The sequence below is a fragment of the Drosophila suzukii genome, chromosome X (assembly GCF_043229965.1).
Source record: "Drosophila suzukii chromosome X, CBGP_Dsuzu_IsoJpt1.0, whole genome shotgun sequence".
NCBI classification, from domain to species: Eukaryota; Metazoa; Arthropoda; class Insecta; order Diptera; family Drosophilidae; genus Drosophila; species Drosophila suzukii.
The window spans coordinates 23,360,638-23,381,120 of NC_092084.1; the positions used below are offsets into that span (position 1 = coordinate 23,360,638).

The 20,483-nt window shown below is 39.1% G+C and overlaps 1 protein-coding gene across 17 annotated transcripts in view; it reads left to right on the top strand.

Annotated features, from left to right (window-relative positions):
• Positions 1-20,483, top strand: part of rg (A kinase anchor protein rugose) — a 193,888-nt gene that overhangs the window by 150,879 nt on the left and 22,526 nt on the right. For 12 of the 17 annotated variants that reach the window (XM_017067576.4, XM_017067580.4, XM_065867741.2 and 9 more), the window contains exons 4-14: positions 4,573-4,699; positions 9,111-9,307; positions 12,084-12,205; positions 12,373-12,499; positions 12,574-12,693; positions 13,249-13,395; positions 13,782-14,352; positions 14,455-14,540; positions 16,956-17,096; positions 17,544-17,683; positions 18,164-18,377. In XM_017067576.4, coding sequence (XP_016923065.2) covers positions 4,573-4,699; positions 9,111-9,307; positions 12,084-12,205; positions 12,373-12,499; positions 12,574-12,693; positions 13,249-13,395; positions 13,782-14,352; positions 14,455-14,540; positions 16,956-17,096; positions 17,544-17,683; positions 18,164-18,377 — 1,992 coding nt within the window. The remainder of the gene's footprint in view (positions 1-4,572; positions 4,700-9,110; positions 9,308-12,083; positions 12,206-12,372; positions 12,500-12,573; positions 12,694-13,248; positions 13,396-13,781; positions 14,353-14,454; positions 14,541-16,955; positions 17,097-17,543; positions 17,684-18,163; positions 18,378-20,483) is intronic. The other 5 variants (XM_017067585.4, XM_036821021.3, XM_036821023.3 and 2 more) reach the window with 2 other exon arrangements.

A 20,483-nucleotide genomic window follows, 5' to 3' on the forward strand; every position in this document is an offset into this window, starting at 1 on the left:
ATTCAGCCATTCAGCCAGTAGACATTGCCGAGATGAAGAAGGCGCACGCTACTTAGTCTGCAAAATTGCCGACTCTGGCATTTTGCATGTGCGTATATGCGCTATATGTATGTGGGGATATAGCTGCCTTCCTCCAGATACCCCCCATATTTTCCCCCATTTTCCTACAGCAAACTCAAAACCCTACTACTTACACAGTTGTGTTTGCATTGCAGCGGCAGATGCTGTCAATAATAAATTTCCGTTAGAGCCGCAGCAGATTTGCAAAAAAGGGAAAACCAGTTGGCTTGCCAGGCGGCACGTTTTCAGGGGGATGCTGGGAAAAATTGGGTGGAAAATGGGTGAAAAGTCAGGAGCAGGAAGGAAGCACATAAGCGCATTGCCCAAGACAAGAAGGAGATTGAGGAAAAGGAAGGAGATTGCAGCTCGGCACTAAAAAGATGACATAAAGATAGAGACGGGCGGGTGTTGAAATTGAATAGGGGTAACGAAGCGTCAGGTTCAGGGGGTGGGTAAACCCCCCCCCTCCCCACCCCAGTAAGGAAAAACGAAGAAAATGGAGGGGGGGGGGGGTTGGAAAGTAAGGAAAAACTCGCACTGCAGGCATGCAAACGATGCGCTGTCGCCTGATAAAGTATACGACCGATTGCCCGTTTCTGCTCGACGGGCCAAAAGGAAAAATCGCAGACGCTCAACCAGACGGTGTGGATGCAAATGGAAAATGGAAAATCATCAGGGGGGAGGCGGAGTACTTTCGGGGGAAAAACCGGAGAATGGATCTCGATCCATGGCATCATGGCATGAAGAAAATAAGTCAGGGGCAGGGGATGGGGAAGCCAAGACACGTTGATAAATTTATTGAAATTCTATTGAAACGAAACGATTTGACTGCGCCAAGGACCAAAGGACCAAGGACCAAAAGACAGAGAAAGGGACAGCCAAAGACAGCCAGAGAGAGAGGGAGACAGCAAGACGACCCACACAAATCGCTGATAAAGTGGAAAATGAGTGCAAAACAAAAAGTAAAGTGCAGAGGAAAATTGTCTCCATGTGGAAAGAGGAGGTTCAACTGTAGTAAATTGCAAATAAATTGCATGATACTGTGCACTGCAAGAAAATATTAAATATACTTGTTAATAAGTTGGTACATTACTAATATAAAATATTTTAATTGGATGTAAGAATAAAATATTTAAAATATTTTTATTTTATAGAGTGAATATATTCTTATTCTTAGATAGATAGATTTTTTGAATGCAACATTTTCTTAAGATTTAGGCATAAATGTCTGAAAGTTTCCTTAATAATTACTCATACGACACGTATGCCTCAAAAAATCAAGTCCAAAAATGTATTTTCCGTTTTCTAACCTTGTCAACTTTTTGATTTCTTTAAAATATTTTTTAAAACAGGGAAGATCAAAAAATCATATTCAGTTAAAATCTATGGCACTTAGATTAAAATGAACTTTTGATCAAAAACAACAGTGCGTATGGGTGATAAACTTATAACCTCTCAAAAATATTTATTATATTTGGATCTATTTATTTAATAATTTGTTGATAAAATCTTTTCTATCCCCACAGTTACACTTTTTTTGTAATAAAGAATGTTTAAACAATTACTTATCCGTTATCATTTAGTGCAATACCATTATATTGAGTACAATTTTTCTATCTGTCGACCGAAATGGCGCCCAACGCCTGGGCAATTAAACTTTTGCCATTGCATAAATTTTATCTTGTTCTCTGGCTGGTGGCTTTTATAGGTATTTTGCCTATTTTGGCGAGGATTGCGGGGCCACAACACAAAATCTTGGCAAACTTTGCACTTAATTTTTAATTTTCTTCCATTTGGCCTTTGACCGGCCGCGCTGGACAGGCGATGCTCAATTTAACCTGGCCAAGGAAAAGCGAGCAACAAGCAGATGAAAATGCTCGACTGAGTTCCGCAGTAAAACACAACAAAAAAAACGGAAAAAAAAACAAAAAAAAAGAAAGGAAAAGTCGGAAAATCTCGGCTCAAAGAAGCAGCCGCATTTCTGTAGCATACTTAAGGGGGGTTGTGTCCGTGGAAAATGATGGAGGAGAGACAGATAAAAAAAATGACAGGGGGGGGGGGGTGGTTTGGTGGAAAGCAGGGTGGCGTAGAAAAGGCCAAATTTAATTTGTGCTCAGTGGCTGTGGCAACTCTGGCCCCTCTTGTTGTTGTTGCAGGGCCATGAAGAAATTGCTACCCAATTACGTAATAAAATCTGACTGAAGTTTCTACTCTTATTATTTAATTTTTTCTTTATCTTTACCTCTCTTCCCCCATCTCTCCTCCTCAATGGGGAGCAAATTGTTCGAGGAGATTTGGTTGGGGATAAAAAAAAAACGAGGGTGGTGGAAAATTCACGGGGAAGTCGCTGGAAAATCCCCGCTTGGCGCTTATTAAGAAATAATGCTGCAAAAACAAAACGCAACGGCGTCAAATCAACTTTTGTTCTGTTGTTTTTCTCATCTCGCCAGCAGCAAAACATTAAATGGGCTAAAATACAAAGAAAATAAATAAACACGAAATAACAAAGGCAAATGCTGAATAAGCCTATTCATAGGGCAAAAAGAGATCCCACATCAAATTATTTAAGACCTTTAAGGAAAATAAAGAAAATATATAAAGATTTTTATTATATAGTGGGCCAACTTGATTTAATTGTTTGTAAATTTCAACGAATTAATGGTTAGAAAATAATTAAAGCTTCTTTTAGCAAAAAAAAGAAATAAACAAATAGATTGAAATACTTTTAAAGTATAAATCTCTCTTGAGAAAATATACTATCATGTACTTTTATCACAATTATTTTGATTAAAATGTATGTAAATCATAAACATAAATTACCAAAGCCGCAGTTAAATTAATTTTATATTTAAGAACCTTTAAAATGTATTTCCAAACAATTCAAGCTCTATAAAACTTAATTTCGATGGCTAAACAAACAGCAATAAATGAGTTTTGGCCAACAAATTGTTGTTTTTTGGCAAACAGAAAGCCAGAGAGAATCTGGCAAATCAGGGCCAAAATCAAAGGGCAAGAAGAATACTCCCGGGAAAGCGGAAAATGCTGGCAAACGACCAAGGACCCTGGGTAATACCAATTGCCCTGCGGTGCAGTTACTAAAATGCAGAGAGAGTATTACTGATTTCACACAAAAGTACATAGTGTGTATGTACATCGTTGATTTTTGGCTATTTAAGTACGTTTTGTATGGGCAAAAGCCGCTTTCTAAAATCCCAGGTGTAATTTCAAGCCCCGGAGGAAAATGTGGTGGAAAACCCATAAAAGCATGAACTTTTGTGGGCAATTTATAAATCGGTAAATTAAATTATGCGTGTTCAGTACATTAGAAAAACAAAAAGGAGAAAAGTAGCTGGAATACAGGAAAAATACGAGCTGCGATAAATGAAGCGTTAAACGACCTTTAAAACTGATAACCAAAGGATAAATAAGCAAAACATTACAACAGTTGGGAAAAATAAGCTTTAATAATCTAAATGTATATAATATTTGAATTCTCAAAAAAAATCCATTTGAATACTCAACACTGATACATTTATTGATTTTTTAATTTAATTTTAGTGCAGTTCATAAAAGTATTTGATTTATCAGTCAAGTTATAAGAGTGAAAAACAGATTTTGCATTGAATATTTCGAATTGGCTGACTAAAATTAAAAGAATGCCAGACTTTATACAGGCCATAATCTTTTGTATTTATTCACGTATTTAGTCACACGAAATTCCCCACAAATTCGGTGTATTTTTTTCTTATTATCGAAATGGCAGAAAATAAATGAAATACAGAAATGTATATTCAAAGCGATATTCGCAACGCTTTCTCTGCAATTGCCAATCAATGTGCAATCTTCTCAGTTTCTGCAAATGTATCTTTTTGTGTGTGTGTTTATGTGAGTGTTTCTGTTTGTGTTTGTGTGTGTGCCAATGGCAATAATCATAAAAAACCGTCAAATGCTTTGTTTTTGTTCTCCAGAATTGAGGCAATAATGCTGAAAGGAAAAACGAAATTCGAAGAGGAAAACTCGGTCTTGGCTTGCGATTATTTTGCCATTACTTTCCATTATTTTACTTTATTTCAATGACTGTTTACATTAGGCACACATACACATACACAAACACATGCACACTCTTACGCACACAGGCACACTTGAGAAAGAGAAAGAGAGAAAAATCAGCAGATAAGTGCTGCATACTTTCGAGCGCGTGAGCTGCTTATTTTGGTCTTTCCTTCCACTTCCTGTCTTTGTTTGCCCTGTATGTGTGTATATCTGTGTGTGTGCCAGTGTGAGTGTGTTAGCAATCTTGTATCTGTGTGAGCCACTTTACTTTTGCTTATTGAGCTGGGCAAAAGGCAAAAGCAATACACTTGATACTTTGATTTCACCCTACACTTTTTCTCTCGAGATCTGCTTTTCAGCACCCTCCTTCTCCTCTTCTATACAGAAACAATCTTTATCTCTATATTTGTTGATAGCCATTTAAAATAAGCATTTTTTTTGTTTGCTTTCCAATTGCAGGCGGAGATTTGGAGCGTATTCATTGCCATCCTGCGCAAAAGCGTCCGCAATCTGCAGGCCTGCACCGATGTCGGCCTCATCGAGCATGTCCTCGTCCGCCTGCAGCGCTCCGAAACGGTTGTGGCAGGTGAGAAAATCTTTCTATATATTTACATATTCGAAAACACTTACAAAGGTGTCTAAAAGTATGCAACAAAATTGTTTAATCCGAAAATCCTGTGTATTTATAACCAGGTACTACGTTTCCTTTTCACTGCATACTTTTAGACATTTTTATAAATGATTTTAGAAAAAATGACAGTGAAATAATAACTTATTGGATAATCTGTGATGGAATTTGTAATACTTATTAACTATATATATAATAATTAAATTATTTTCGTACAACATTTTCAAAACTTTTTTGAATACTCAAATATTTTCTTCCAACATTGTTTGAAAACAAATATTCAGAAAAATACTCAAATTAAAATTTCCAACTCAATGAAAAACAATAGAAACTAATTCCTAGCTTTAATGATTCCTCATTCAAAAGGCATAATAAAAGGCATTCGTACCATTTTCGGTCAGTACTTAATCAAAATTTTGGCCAGGGCATTTTGGAGTTCTCCATTTCGCAGAACAATGGAGTTTACACTTTTCGGCCATTGTTTGACTGGTCTGAATAGATGCCAAGTTGACTCCGGTTTTGCGTTTGGTCTGGTCCGCTGAATTGCCTCTCGATTAATTTCACGCTTGTCAGCAGCACTGACACGCCCAGTTGCGTGCCCCCCTTGGAAAACCACCGAACCACCCAGAAACCACCCAAAAACCACCCACACTGAAAAGCCATGAGAAAATGGGGGGTGGGGATTTTGATGGAACGGCCCAGCTCGGCAGCAAATTTGCTCTTCATTAGCGACCCACGCTGGCCCCGCCCATTGGGCCACCACCCACCGCCTCCTGCACCACCCTCTGCCCCACCCACAAAACCCCAACCCCAATCCCAACCCCAACCCCACCCCCTCACCAATACACACACACACACACATGATGCCTTAAGCATGTGCGTGCCTTTGGCTTTGATTTTGATTTTATTAAGTCAATGACACATCTGCGGTCTCCACGAAATCCCAGCAACCCCACCACTAACCACCCAAAATACCCAGCCACCCACTTTTGCACCACCCAACCAACCTTCCCAACCTCTTCTTCATTCCGCATTTAACGAACTGTAACTGCTGTCAATTTGCAGTCGCTGACTTTTGAGCTTCATGTGTGCGTGTGTGTAAAGCCCGAAGAAAGGAGAAAGGGGAGAAAGCGGAGAAAGGGGAGGAAGGCCGCAAACAAAGACATAATTTCATACATACACTGAGGGAAAGACATACGACACTTTATAAGCAGACTTTTAATTTATTTGCTTTCATTTAGCTTAACGCTCTTTTTAAATGTTTTTTAAAGTAAATATAAAGGTTTAAAACCTGCCTTCTCACTTATAAAAAACACTGAAAGTATGCGTTACTTGTATACTGAAATGAATCCATAAGATATTTATAATACGAGATAGTCTATAGCACACTTTTAGACACCCTTCGAAGTGTTTAGATAACCACTAGGGATTTGGTCATTTCTTTTCTAGAAATTACCTTTTTTCCGTCCAGTGTATTAGGCATTTCTATCTATCCCCACCCATCCCTACCCCCTTTCACCGTTACACTATATATATATATATATATATATGTATGCGTGTGTGTGTCACCTGACAAATGCCAAAACGTGACACTTGCCAAGAAATTAGATAAGTTAAAAGTTCGTTGTCTCGGGCAAAGTTGAGCTTAGAGTAGCAACTTCTCGGATTCCATATATGTGTAACCTAGCAGTACATGTCTGCGTATGAGTGGGTATCTGTATCTGTAGCTGTATCCGTATCTGTAACTGGTGTGGTACAAGATTCATTGCCCAGTTTTCTGAGTTTTAACTTTAAGTGCTTGAAAACTCGGCAATGCAATCGCAAAAATTTGATAAAAGAAATTGTTGCGTTAAACGCTCTCACTTCTTTCTCCTTCTCCAGTTTCTTTATATATATATATGTCAGGACTTATATATATATATATATATCCCTCATCTCGCTGATTTTTCTCTTGCTGCAGCTGCTGATGATGATGATGAGTTGGGGCAGTAAAAACTTTGGCATGCCAAGGAAAATGTAATTAAATGCTGATGAAGCTGTGGCGTTGGAAGGGAAAAAGTGTGTGGAAAATGAGGGAAAAGCCAGGGGGGCTGAATACCAACTGGGGACCAACTGGGCGACATTGTCGTCTGGGGAATGCCGCAGGGGAATGGGCAGTGGTGGGGGCTGGGAGGCTCGAGGTTGGAGGTCGGATAACTTGGGTCAACCAGTGGCCCACAGGTTCAACTTGCCAGAGTTACTCAATTTCTTAATTCACGCAACCAAAAACGTGTTGAATCGTGTGAATGCACTGGAAAATAAACTATAGGCCAATGGGTATTCAACAATAAAATATTGTCAAAGATGGTTACTCATTTTCTTAATTCACGCAACCAAAATGGCCTGAAAAATAATTGACAGGCCAATGGGTATTTAAAAATAAAATAGTCTAGAAGATGGTTCAGTTAGTCGAAAGCATCAGCGATTTCAAAATTCGGTTAGCAAAGTCACAAATCATTTACAAAACGTTTTCTTAGACCTAAAAATATATAACTTTCAGTCCCTTAAAAGCTGAGAACAAAAATATATTACTAATATGACTCGTACTGGTGACGAAACCAATTCTTAGCTAAAACCTTTACCATAGTAAGAATATTGGTAAACAATTTGAAGGCTGAAAATTTAGTAGTTTAAGCTCTACATAGTATCTTAAATTTATAAAATAGAGTTATATACTATATATATAATATTTTCGGTGCAGAACACTGCGTGTGTGTGTGTGTGTGTGTGTGCGTATAGGTGGGTGGTGGGAGGTAAATATAGGACAATATGGGAGCGAGTGAGAGGGCAGAACAGAAGGTAAGCCAACAGTCCGAGCATTAAAACGGCCCGAACGTCCCATTTCAATTAGTGTGCATTACAAATGAAGTTTGGGAATAGCGCAGTAGTCGTTGGAAAACCAGACGACCCCACTCCGCCCCCCGGGAACAGGGCGTGGCAAGTGGGCGGAGGAGTAGGCGAGACCGCAATAGAGACACACAGAGAAAGAGAGAGAGAGAGAGAGAGAGGTAGAGCCAGCGGAGGCAATCAGCTTGAACTCCGGAATTAATAACTATTTGGCCAAGCTTTTGGCTAAACTTGATTGAAAATGCATCCCTCACAAGAGGAAGATGACGAAAATGGAGCGAGACAGGGCATAACTTCTTGTAACAGAGTGAGATAGAAAGGGAGAGAGTGAGCGAGAAGGAAGAACATCTTCTACAACATCATCATCATCGCGTGGCTCATTGAAGACATAGATAGATGAACGGTGGAAGTAGTTTTCGGTTCGTAAACTTTTAACCCCATGGGAGTTTTCCTATTACAATTTCATAATTTATATTGCAAGTCAATTGAAACTTGGAAGTTAAATGTCCTGCAGCAGCTTTGAATAATATTTCGCAGATAGTTTTTAGTCAAGAATAATTGCAGGGATATTTAGACAAGGCCTTGTTTTATTACATTTATAATGCTGCAAGTGCTTATCCTTCCAAAATAGAAATCTCTTCTTCTTTAAATACTTTTCTAGATCGCTTTTTCAAGATTTTTTTTATAATTATTAGCCAAAAAATATCACTGTTATGTGGCAAATTTTTGCGTCCTCCTGACCTTCATGTAGTTTTTTTCGTGCCTGGCAATGGCAATGCTAAATCTAATGCAATATAGCCAAGATGGCCTTGCCACGCCCACCTTCGCCCATACCAACCAGCCACGCCCCTCGGTCTTTTGGCATTCGCTGTGAGAGCTTGTGTCCTTGCCACTTGGATGAGCGCGAGGACTTTGCATTCGGTCTCGCATTTGCATTCGCATTTGCAACTTGCCACCTGAGCTAAAACGGGAACTTGATTGTTGCCACAAACACCCACGAACACCTACACACTTAGTTGAGTTTGGCAGGCTGTCAGGTGCATTTATACACATCCTTTAGGCCTTCAACCCATTTCCGGCCTTTCCGCATTTAATGGATCGGACATATAGCTTGGATAACTCGGTATTGCAAACTTTGTTTATGCCGGCAATAATAAAATCAAGAAAAAGGTCATACATATTTTAATTGGAAACCCCAAATTACCCCAAATACCTAAATTAATAATACAATATAGTATACGAAATTTTATAAATTTAACTTTTTTAGTTTCGAGGGTCTGACTTTATCTATATAAATGATAAATATAATAAAAAAAAAACCCTTAACGCCCAGAAAATAAGGTTTATAAATGTCCATCATTCACAGTATCTAGCAATTTAAGTCTTTTACGTTTCATAAACTCCCGACATAGATTGCATAAACGTGTATCTGCCACTGACACTGACCCCTTTTCCATTTCCACCCACCTCTATATACTTTCAGATCTGCTCATCGAGATGCTGGGCGTCCTGGCCAGCTATAGCATAACGGTGAAGGAGCTGAAGCTGCTCTTTGGGACGATGAAGGCCACCAATGGCAAGTGGCCGCGTCACTCGGCCAAGCTGCTGAACGTCCTCCGGCAGATGCCACATCGCAACGGACCGGATGTGTTCTTCAGCTTTCCGGGCCGCAAGGGATCGGTGAGTGCTAATAGACAGGATAGATGGAGGATGACCATAAACAAATATGTATAACACAAGAATTTATGTCTGTATTAGAGAAGCTCTTTAAAAGTTAACCTCTCAAGCATAAAGGCATGGATTTTTAAAGATTTTTTTATTTACATTTGGTGATTTGAAATCAATTTGAAATAGTGCCAGAAAGTATGCTGCATATTTATATTAAAATAGGATTGCCTACTTTTAGGTACTTTTCTTAATGATTTTAAATTTGAGTTAAGGAAAGTCCAAAAAACACCTCCAATTGTTTCATTATTAAAATCAAATCCAAAAGCTTAAGATACATAGGTATACCCTTTTAATAAATGTAGTTTTGACTTAGAGCCACATAAATTTCCCTTTACTTGTTTGTGCTTCATATTGGAGGTTCGCTAGCCGCTTCTCTCTTCGTTTTTTTTTTGCAATATTGAGGCCATGCAATTCGCCAGAATTTTTTTTATTGAATGCAACTGGCAAAGGAACAAAGGCCCATATATACCCAGCACAGTCGATATAGGATGAGGTCCCTCGGCGATGCTCCTCCGTCGACATTTCCGGGGGCTTTTATTTTATTGCGTCGCACTTAAAACGAATTCGAAATGTGTTTTTCCCCAGTCAAGCTCCGATGTGTGCAAGTGTGTATTTTTTCCTGTATTTGTTATCTATGAGCTTGACCACTCCCATGTTTCACGTTTCTTTTTTTTGTGTTTTGTGGGGGGAGGAGCACTCTATCGATGTGTCCATCGCCCCATAAACACATAAAAAATGCCATAAAGTGAATTGGAAGTCAAATGTGAGCATTGCATGGATAGCGTTTCGCAATTGTCGCAAAATGTCTAATAAATAGACGGATGCCACCCAGCCAAAAATACCCAACAGAAACCACCCAACCATCTATCCATCCATCCATCCATTCAATCCACATGAAATCCACCGCGCAATCTCCTCTCATTTTCGGTTTTTTTTTTTTTTTTTTTTTGCTCTTGCGTTGGGACTTTTCACGCATTTGGGGTTTTTTTTTAATTTTCCGTTTAGCCAGCTTTTTGCGAGGGGAGAAAAGCAACCATACGCCCCACTTAACCAACGATCTGCGATCCACAAGCACGCCTAATGCCATTGATGGTGCTGATTGCAACAGGATGACGACGGGACTCGATTCGAATAATGAGATTTTCGGAAAAGCCAAAACCCAAAATCACCAGGGCACCATTTCAGCTTCCTGTGCCCCGCGCTTACCCACTACTGTCACGGGAAATGGGGGAAAATTGGGGAAAATGTGGAGAGAGTGTGTGTGTGGTGCAAAGTTGCCTGCAACCGCAGCAAAACTCCAACAACAGTGTCAGCCTTTGTCACGTCCGCCTGGCCTTAACCCATTTAGTCCCGTCGGTCTCTTCTGGGCCCCCAAAAAGTGGTCTCCATGTCCCAACTTGCCACTCGAAAAGGCGAGACCACTAGATAAGTGCAAAGTAAATGAAATTTGATCTTTGCGACAGGGTTAAATAGTTGCACAGAGTTCAAGAGCAAGCAAGTGATTTAATAAACTGAAAGCAGAGCAAATAACTCAACAAATAAGTAGGTAAAATAAATCTTAAGGAATCAATTAAAATTTTAGGTCAACCTAGGTAATTGCTCAAATAATAAGTCACAATCTAAGATTATAAAGCTGAAAATCCCGAAATTAAGACTTATTAAGACAATTAGAGAAAACCAATCTAGAACTAAAGCCCAAATTTTAGGCATTAAAAATAAATACTTAACCCAGGCAGTTGACAATGAAAAATGTAATTAAACGAACTAATAGAGTTCAAAGTGAAGAAACTTCTCAAAACGAAATAAATTTCCATAGCAATTAAGATAAGGGTCAACTGAAATCAATCAAATAGTTCCAAAAGCCAATTCCCAACATTTTAGTATGAAATATTAGTTGAAAGCAATCAACAAAGTCAATTATTTAAACCCAACATAGGGCTAATAGATTATTTCCAAGAACTTGTCTCAAAGGGAAAACAATGAGTGACTTGGCCATCAAATGCATAAATATTTGTTATCAGATGCGAGATGAATTACCCAAACTGATGGCTCAAGCGGATAATGTCAAATGGCATTTCAAGAGAGAAATAATATAATGGTATTTTCCACAGAATTATCGAGACAGACAAAGTGAAGTGTATTAAATTTATGAACTGCCAGCAAAATTGCACTTTTAATATAAGATAGTAGTAGTTGCTTTCATCTTGAATTTATCCATTTTTCCTTTGGCAAAACATCGTCGACCAGACGTTAAGCCACAGAATTGATGATAAATCAAATGTGCTCATTTCCTTTTAATTTCAGTTTATTTCTATTTTGCGGCTTCTTCTGTTGAATTCTGCAACTCCAACTGGCTTTCCTTTCCTTTCCTTTTGCATTTCTGGCTTCTGGATTCTGGTATTGCTTTGAGTTTTGAGGTTGCCACAGGAAATACATTCGTGTGTAGTTTGTGTTTCGATGCGGAATGTGCCACAAGTTTCCTAGCCAGTCAAAAGTATTTCCCTCTGTGATTTATATACAGCTTGGCTTTGGGGTACGGAATTCGAGAGAGAGGCCTTTGGGAATTTTCAGAGTTATTTGTGTCTAAATGCAAAGTCAATTATGCGGCTTATTAATGTTAATTTCCCAATCAAACCGAGGGTTAACCTAACTCTAATTGATATTTAACATAACATTTGCGGTTTAACTTCAATTGGTTTTAATTGGTTTTTGGTTTTCACTTTTATAGGCCATGGTCCTGCCGCCGTTGGCCAAATGGCCCTATGAGAATGGATTCACCTTCACCACCTGGTTTCGGCTGGATCCCATCAATTCGGTGAATATCGAAAGGGAGAAGCCTTACCTGTACTGGTGAGTATTATTCTAGGCTTAAAGTACCTAAAATATATATGTTTTTTGTTTATTTTATTTCTTACCATCTAAATAATCAATGTTGCATTAGTTTTTATCGGTGTGAAGTTAATCGATAATCGATATATTTGTATTTCTAAATAAACCTCCCCCTCAAATATTTCCAGCTTCAAGACATCGAAGGGTGTGGGCTATACGGCGCATTTTGTGGGCAATTGCCTCGTCCTCACCTCGATGAAGGTCAAGGGCAAGGGCTTTCAGCATTGTGTGAAATACGAATTCCAGCCACGAAAGGTAAGATAATCCCCACTACACTCACCACTTGAATTTGCCTTGACGCCTGTCTCGCTTTTCTGTATCCATTTCAGTGGTATATGATTGCCATAGTGTATATATACAATCGTTGGACGAAAAGCGAAATCAAGTGCCTCGTTAATGGACAGCTGGCCTCTTCAACTGAGATGGCCTGGTTTGTTTCCACAAACGATGTGAGTACCCATGGACATCTCAATAGCATATCATTTCGATAAATATTTATTGAACGTGTTGAGTTGTGTTGTCTGTTGTGATAAGCAGGCAGCCATTTATGCTTAGAATATTATGAGGTTACGTGTCAATAAAATGCAGCTTTGTTTACAAAATATATGAAGATGATAGCTGTTTTTTATAGCTTTTAGAAAAGATATTACTTACTTTGTGGTATACTTTATATTATATAGGGAATGCCATAGAAATTAGTAGAATTTTAAAATCTTTTACAAAGGTGTCTGAAATTATGCTGTGAAATAATAAAAATGTGGAATTTCCATCCTTAAAATACATTTCTGCTTACTTTTAGATGCTTTATAGAGTGAAATTTGTTTTACTTTTAAATCTTTTCAAAAGGTGTCTAAAAGCATGCAGTGATATAATAAATATGTGGAATTGCCATCCCCAAAATATATTGTTGCATACATTTCGGTGCTTTTTAAAGCGAATTCAGTTGAGAATGCCTTTTGCTTGAAATTCGACCCCTTTTTATCCAATTTTCAACCCCTTTCCAGCCCTTTGACAAGTGCTACATTGGAGCCACCCCCGAATTGGACGAGGAGCGCGTGTTCTGTGGCCAAATGTCGGCGATCTACCTTTTCAGCGAGGCCCTGACCACGCAGCAGATCTGTGCGATGCACCGCCTGGGTCCCGGCTACAAGGTAAGTGTGATGCGATGTGGGTAGCGATGGTTATAAGGTTTTTCGGTGGGTGGCTGGGTTATTTGGTTGGCTGCATTCGTGACCTGGTGACCTAATGACCCACCCCACCCAACCATCGGCAGCGAGGGTCAAGCGCACGCACCACTGCACCACTTTTGCACAGCCGAAATGCCGCAGCAAAAATGTCCTCGTCTGTACAGAATAACGTAATTCGTTTAAATATATATACATATATATATATATTCTTTATTTTTTGCTCTTTTTTTTCTCTCTCTCTCTCTTTCCGTGTTTTTTAAACTTCCTGTCCGATGCACTGCTAAAAAAAAAATGCACCAAACACCGAAACAAACACTGTGTGTAAACAAAAAAAAAAAACAAAAAAACAGTCGCAGTTCCGGTTCGACAACGAGTGCTATCTAAATCTGCCGGACAATCACAAGCGGGTGAGTCACTTTCAACTTCTGCCAGCGACCTTGGGGGCGTCAGCACTGCCGGGCGGCAGTGGGAGTGGCACCGGAAGCGGTAGCGATGCGGCAGCAGCGGCGGCAGCAGCCGTTGCCGCCGGACAGCAACAACAGTTGCAGCTGCAATTCCAAACGCTGGCCGCCGAACAGGAGGCGCGGGCAATCGATTGGTCCGATGAGAAACTCGATTTGAATGCGGCATTTGTGAAAATTCGAGCGGTCTTAACCGCACGCAATGCAGTGACCTTGGCGGTCACCGGAAGTAGCAGTGGCAACACCCCCACTGCAGCAGCAGCAGCAGCAGCAGCAGCTGGAGCAGGAGCAACTACTGCAGCAGCAACATCTGCTGCTGCCACAGCGGCAACACAAAATGAAAACGATGCAGCAGCAGCAGCAGCAGCAGCAGCGGTACAACAGCAGCAACATGCAACAACATCTGGCAACGCTGACGATCCGCTCGGCCATTTGCCCACCGGAAATGCTTCTTCTTTTGGTATTTACACTCTTCCTTTGTTTTCATTTGCCTCAATTTTTCATTTTAATTTTTAATTATAATTTGTATTTAACTTTTCATTTGGTCACCGCAAACCAATAGAGCAACTCCGTCGAATGTCCAGTGTGAGCAGCTTGAACTCACTGTTGGGAACCGCCGACACTGAGGAGGTCAACCAGCTGAAAGCTGTAAGCAAACTTTATTTCAATTACATTTTATTTTGTTTTTCATTTTGATATTAAATTTTTATTGTTTCATATTTCACTTTGTTTAAAAAGTAAGGCCAGTTGTTGTAGGGTTGGCTAGTGATTTTAATTTAATAGGGGTCACTTGGGTTTTGAAATTACTTTTTAATGTCATTTTGGGTGTCTAAAAATATGCAGTGAATAAAGAATATTCGTGTCCATACATACATTCAATGTACTTCTCAGTTTTAAATGTATTGCTGCATACTTTTAGACACTTAAATAATATTTACAAGTGATTTCAAAAATAAAGTGGTTTGTGTGGCACCATCAAATAATCTGTTTAAATATTTTTAATGACCTCTATAGTTCATTAAATATTTAAAATTGTCTGTTTGCCAATATTTCCTGAAGGTTAACTTATGTCAAATTCTACCGCCAACATTTAAATTATAACAATTTGTAGTTCTATATACATTCCGAGTATTCCTGTTATAAACAAAAAAAAAAGAGAAAAAGTTATTAAAATTTCTTTGAGCAATTAAGAAGTTACCGGCAGCAATTAAATCGATAGCTTAACGTTTGGTTTCAAGTGTATATACTTCTCTTTTTTAAAGTCAGAGGTGGCAAAGTTTTTGCCCGTTTTCAGTGAGTAGAAGTAAATGTAGCGTATACCTGGGCAGGTGTCTCAAAACACCGTCAGCCCAAGAAAACAAAAAAGCAAAAAAAAAAAAGAAAATACCCAACTGGCGGTAGACAAAGGCGAACATGTAAGGCCAAAAAACCGAACGCCCACCGCCCACCGGAGATTGTTGGAAATCTTTGGGCGCGCATGTTCCATATTCCCCTAGAACATTTTCTATGCCTGTGTGTGTGTGTGTGCTGTATGCTGCTCCACATTTCAGGACCCGAAACAGCTATTATGTAGACAGCCCACCCACTTTTTACTTGCCACCCCCCACAAAACTCACCTGTGCCAGGTATTATGCCATTTTCCATGGGTTGGGGGAGTGGTTGGTGGAATGGGGGTCGGAAAAGTGAGTGCTTTAGTTATTTTGAATGTTGTTTTTATGTGCCAAATCGGGAGTTGAGTTAATGGGATGGGAAAACACGGCCACACACCAACACAGTAACACACTCGCGCACACGCAATCACATTTACACACAAATATTGCGCTTTTAAGGAGGAAAATGGTGAGGAAAATAGGTGGACGAAAGTTATGATCCGTAGAAGAAAACTGTGACGCGAAAAAAAAATGTTTAAGGAACGCTCATTCAACTAGTAGAAATTAAAGCTATTAATTTTTTGTATTTAAGAACATTCTAATTTTAGTAAGTACAAATAATATACATTTATTTTTAGACAATTTTGTTTATAGCTTTTTTATTTCTTATGGTTTTTAATCCCTATTATATTTCCCTTTCAAAGAGATGTTTTTTCTTTCTTTTTGATTGCTTGCCTAATTTCTTGATTATTTGCTTTTTCTGGGAATATTACAAAGAAGTATTTTTAGCAGCAAATTAGGCAGCCGAAAATACACATTATAATTATATAAGCACCAGCTTACATGTATGGCACACACAAACAAACAACACACACTGCCAAAATGCACAAAAGATGATGAAAACTCGACGCTCGAGGAAAATCTATACCCGAAAATGTAGCAGAAATGCAACGATGCGTGCTGTGTATATATTGTATATATATTCTTGAACAGCATTTGAATAGGTTCATATTAAACACACACACACACAGTGCCGTCTATGTGTTTTGTACATGTGTGGAAAAAATGTTTTCACTTGACAGGGTTTCTTATAGATTTTAACAGAATTTATCAGAGCACAAAGAACTAGAACTTCATATAAGAGCTGTACATAAAATGTTTTTCTTTTATTCAAAACTTACTTACACATTGCTTTTTTCATTTTTGAATACCTTGAATTTATTAAATTGTTAATTATACCAATTTTTCAAGTTTTGTATATATTACTTTGGTTTTTGCTACTTTAACTCTATTGGGTATTTTCGAACTTGACTTTTTCTTGGAAACGTGCTTTTCTTGTCTGCTGTGTGTTGCTGTGTGTGTTTTTATCTTTTTTATTTTGTGTGCCAGCTTAAAGCCAAAGCCAAAGCCAAAAGCAAAGCTAAAGACAAAGCCTAAGTAAATTGCAATAACTGAGGACAAATCTTTGGACCATGGAGAGTCCATGGGGTCCATGGAGTCCATTCTCAGTGCCCAGCTCGATGCCACTCGATGACTCGCCGAAAGCCCGGGCTAATCCCTGCCATATATATATATATAGTATATACACACTCCTCCTATTCCCCAGATTCCCTCCACCCAGATATTTCCCCAGATCATTCCAACCAACTGACTAAAACCATCTTCTCGTATTTTTTTGTGTTGCCTACCACAGGTCCTGTACGATGGCAAACTATCGAATGCCATTGTGTTCATGTACAATCCAGTGGCCACCGATGGTCAATTGTGTCTGCAATCGTCGCCCAAGGGAAACGTTTCATATTTCGTGCACACACCGCATGCGCTGATGTTGCAGGTGAGTAAATGAATGGGGGGGAAAGAAAAAACATCTAAAAGGTGAAAAGGTGGGCGCTGGTTCATAGTTCATAAGCCCTCCCAGGGAGCATAAATTCAATGCAGAAAATTTTACGACACCAGCGCATGCCTTGGCATTTCTTATTAGCCCACAAAAAGGTCAGAAAATACAGGAGCGAGAGCATACGATGCTGCTGAGGCGACCCTCTGGCCCCCAAAATTATTCAATAAATTTTGCAGTAATTTCTTGGGCAAACAACACACAAATCATAAGAACGAAGATGGGGCAGGTACCACCAGGACCTATAGCATGAAACATGAAGCACGAAGCGAACGTGTCCTGTGCAAAATATACCGAATACCAAACTGTTGACAGCTTAGGCGATTAATAGACCTCTGATTAAATTGAAATTTGCTTTTACTTTTGTTTTTGCTTTTGCTTTTCCAGGATGTAAAGGCCGTGGTCACGCACTCGATACACTGCACCCTCAACTCGATTGGCGGCATCCAGGTGCTGTTCCCGCTCTTCTCGCAGCTGGACATGGCCCACGAGGGCCTGGGCGACATCAAGCGGGATCCCACGCTGTGGTGAGTGAGAAATATCCGAGAATTCTGGGATCTAATATGTGTAGAACATATCATATCACACAAGTGATTTGTACCTGCCTTATAGCCATGTAATATAATAACTAGTTCTATCTTGTCTTATGAAAAAAATATTACAGTAATTTTATAACCCACCCAAATCCATTTAAGAGCTCTACGATTACTCTATTACTAGTATTAGGATACCTTTTAAAACAAGTCTATTGATGGTAACACGGAATTCAATAGTATTTCGTAAAACTTTTATAAAAGTGCCTAAAAGTATGCAGCAATAAAAATTATGTGGTCTTTTGATGAAAATCCATCGGACTTTTGGAATTAGAACATAATGTTGCATACTTTCAGACACCTTTATTAGTGATTTCACAGGGGTTATTAATTTTTGTTAAGGGATTTTATCTTCATTGACAATCAATCAATATTATTAAGAACTGTTCTGATATCTCCTCTCATCTCTCACAGCTCCAAGCTGCTGGGCTTCATCTGTGAACTGGTGGAAACATCGCAGACGGTGCAGCAGCACATGATCCAGAACCGGGGCTTCCTGGTCATCTCGTTCATGCTGCAGCGCTCCTCCCGCGAACACCTCACCCTCGAGGTCCTGGGATCCTTCCTGAACCTCACCAAGTATCTGGTCACCTGCCTGTCGGCCAACAGTGATCTGCTGCTCAAGCAGGTAAGTCGGCGGTGAATCCACCACATGCCTGCCAATTCGTTATATACTATATATATATTTACATATGTATAAATAAGGAGGAACGATCGGTTGCATTGCGGACCACGCTGCGTATTCGCAATGTCATTGGCATGCCGTGTTCTGTTGTGATGAATGTGTTATGTATTTCTATGTATGATACTGCATATGTATAATAACTAAGTTCGATCTAAGTGCCAGTTATTTTTTTTTTCTTTTTGCGGGGTGGTTAAGCATGCGAAAAAGCCCGCCCCTCAGCAGAAAATATCCTTGCGAATTTGATTTACAACTTTGTTACGCGTTCTTGTTGTTCGTTTACACCCGACATGAAAAAAAAAACCGAAAACAAAATGAAAACCCAACCCATCGATTGTTCTTCGGGTGGCATGTTAACCCATCTCACCGGAAAAGAAAAACACAGAAAAAAAAGAAAATCCCAGAAATGATATGCGATTTCGTCTCGTTTGTTGCTTTCTCTGTCTCTATATCTCTCTCTTTCTCTACACACACACAAATATACATACATATATTTATACATCCAACTCTATCTATCGCACACACTGTGTTTTGCCTTTTGTTGATGATGATTTGATGATGATGATGATGGTTATGATGATGATGGCGCACAGTTGAACACAGGCCTGCGTAATCCTTTCAAAAAAGTAAACACAACCGTAAACAACTGCTCACATTTCTTGTTATAAGTAACTGCACTTGAGAATCTCTTAAGCAAATATACTCGTACTCGTACTCGTACTCGTACTACTCGCATATACTCACAAGCATCCAACGTCTATCCACCCACATGATATATGTATATACTTACATATATGTATATATTCGTATCTCCGGCATATTTATGTTTGTTTTATGCCATTTGCCAGCCTGTGCGACCTGGAGGATATATCTTCCCCACAATTTCCCATTGGTTGCCCATTGAATTCTATAACCCGCTTAGTTTAAAGGTAGAGCAAAGTCTTTGTTCTATTATTAAGACTGAGTGGAGTATGAAAACTGAAGGAAGTGGCTTTTGATTGATTTTCTTATAAGTTTACAAACTAAACAGAGTTTGAGTTTATTACTTTGTTACAAACAACAAGAGTGTCTTATTTTAAACATGTTTAATTTTATTATACTTGAGTTCAATGTTGAAGATTATTAGTAACAGCCTTTCATTGATTATTTTACCGGATTTTAGTTTTACCAGACTGTTGCATGCATTACTCGCACACTGTTTATCTGCATGTGATGTGCTTCGAGGAAGCTTTTCGATTGGCCTAAAGCAAATTGTTCCATTCTTGCGTTCCGATTGCGATCAGTTGCCGCCATTCGATCCATTTGCGTTCCATTCCGTTTCGTTTCGCTTGCACTTTGCACCTGCCTGGGCACACCGCTTCGATTCGCTTGATCAGCTCGAAAACATAAATGAGATTAATCAAAATTAATACTTTCCCTAGCCAGAAATCAGCAAGACAAATGAATAGCCAAAAAGAAGAACAAATATTAACTACAACTTAACTGTCTTCTTCTACTTTTGTCTGCTCTCTCTTTCACTCTCACTCTCTATTTATCTCTCCCCTGCCATCTCTCTCTCTCTCTATCTCTCTCTGTGTGTCTCCTGCCACGCCCACCGTTCCCACACGTTCCACACTCATGATCGCTTGTCCATTTCAATCGTTCCCCGCTTCTTACTATTGTGATCGTTTATCGATAACTCAATTAAAATGCGCCTCATCAATACTCAAACACTCAAATCACACATAAATACTACAACAACAACAACAACAACCGAACTAAAAACAACATTAAAAATCAACATGAACAACAACAGTTCTACCAGGTGAAGCTCAATTCTCGAATTCTCTGTACTCTCTGTACTTGCATATATTCCAAATACTATATCCAATATATGTGTAACATATGTGTTTCCGTTTCCGTTCCACTGTTCATAACGTTTCGTTTCATTTTGTGTCTGTGTTTAGCGTAATTTGTTGAACATCAACTGTACATATAAAAGTAAACTCCCATCTCATCATCATACCCGACCATATTCATCGATTTGTATACTATATATGTGTTTTATATAGC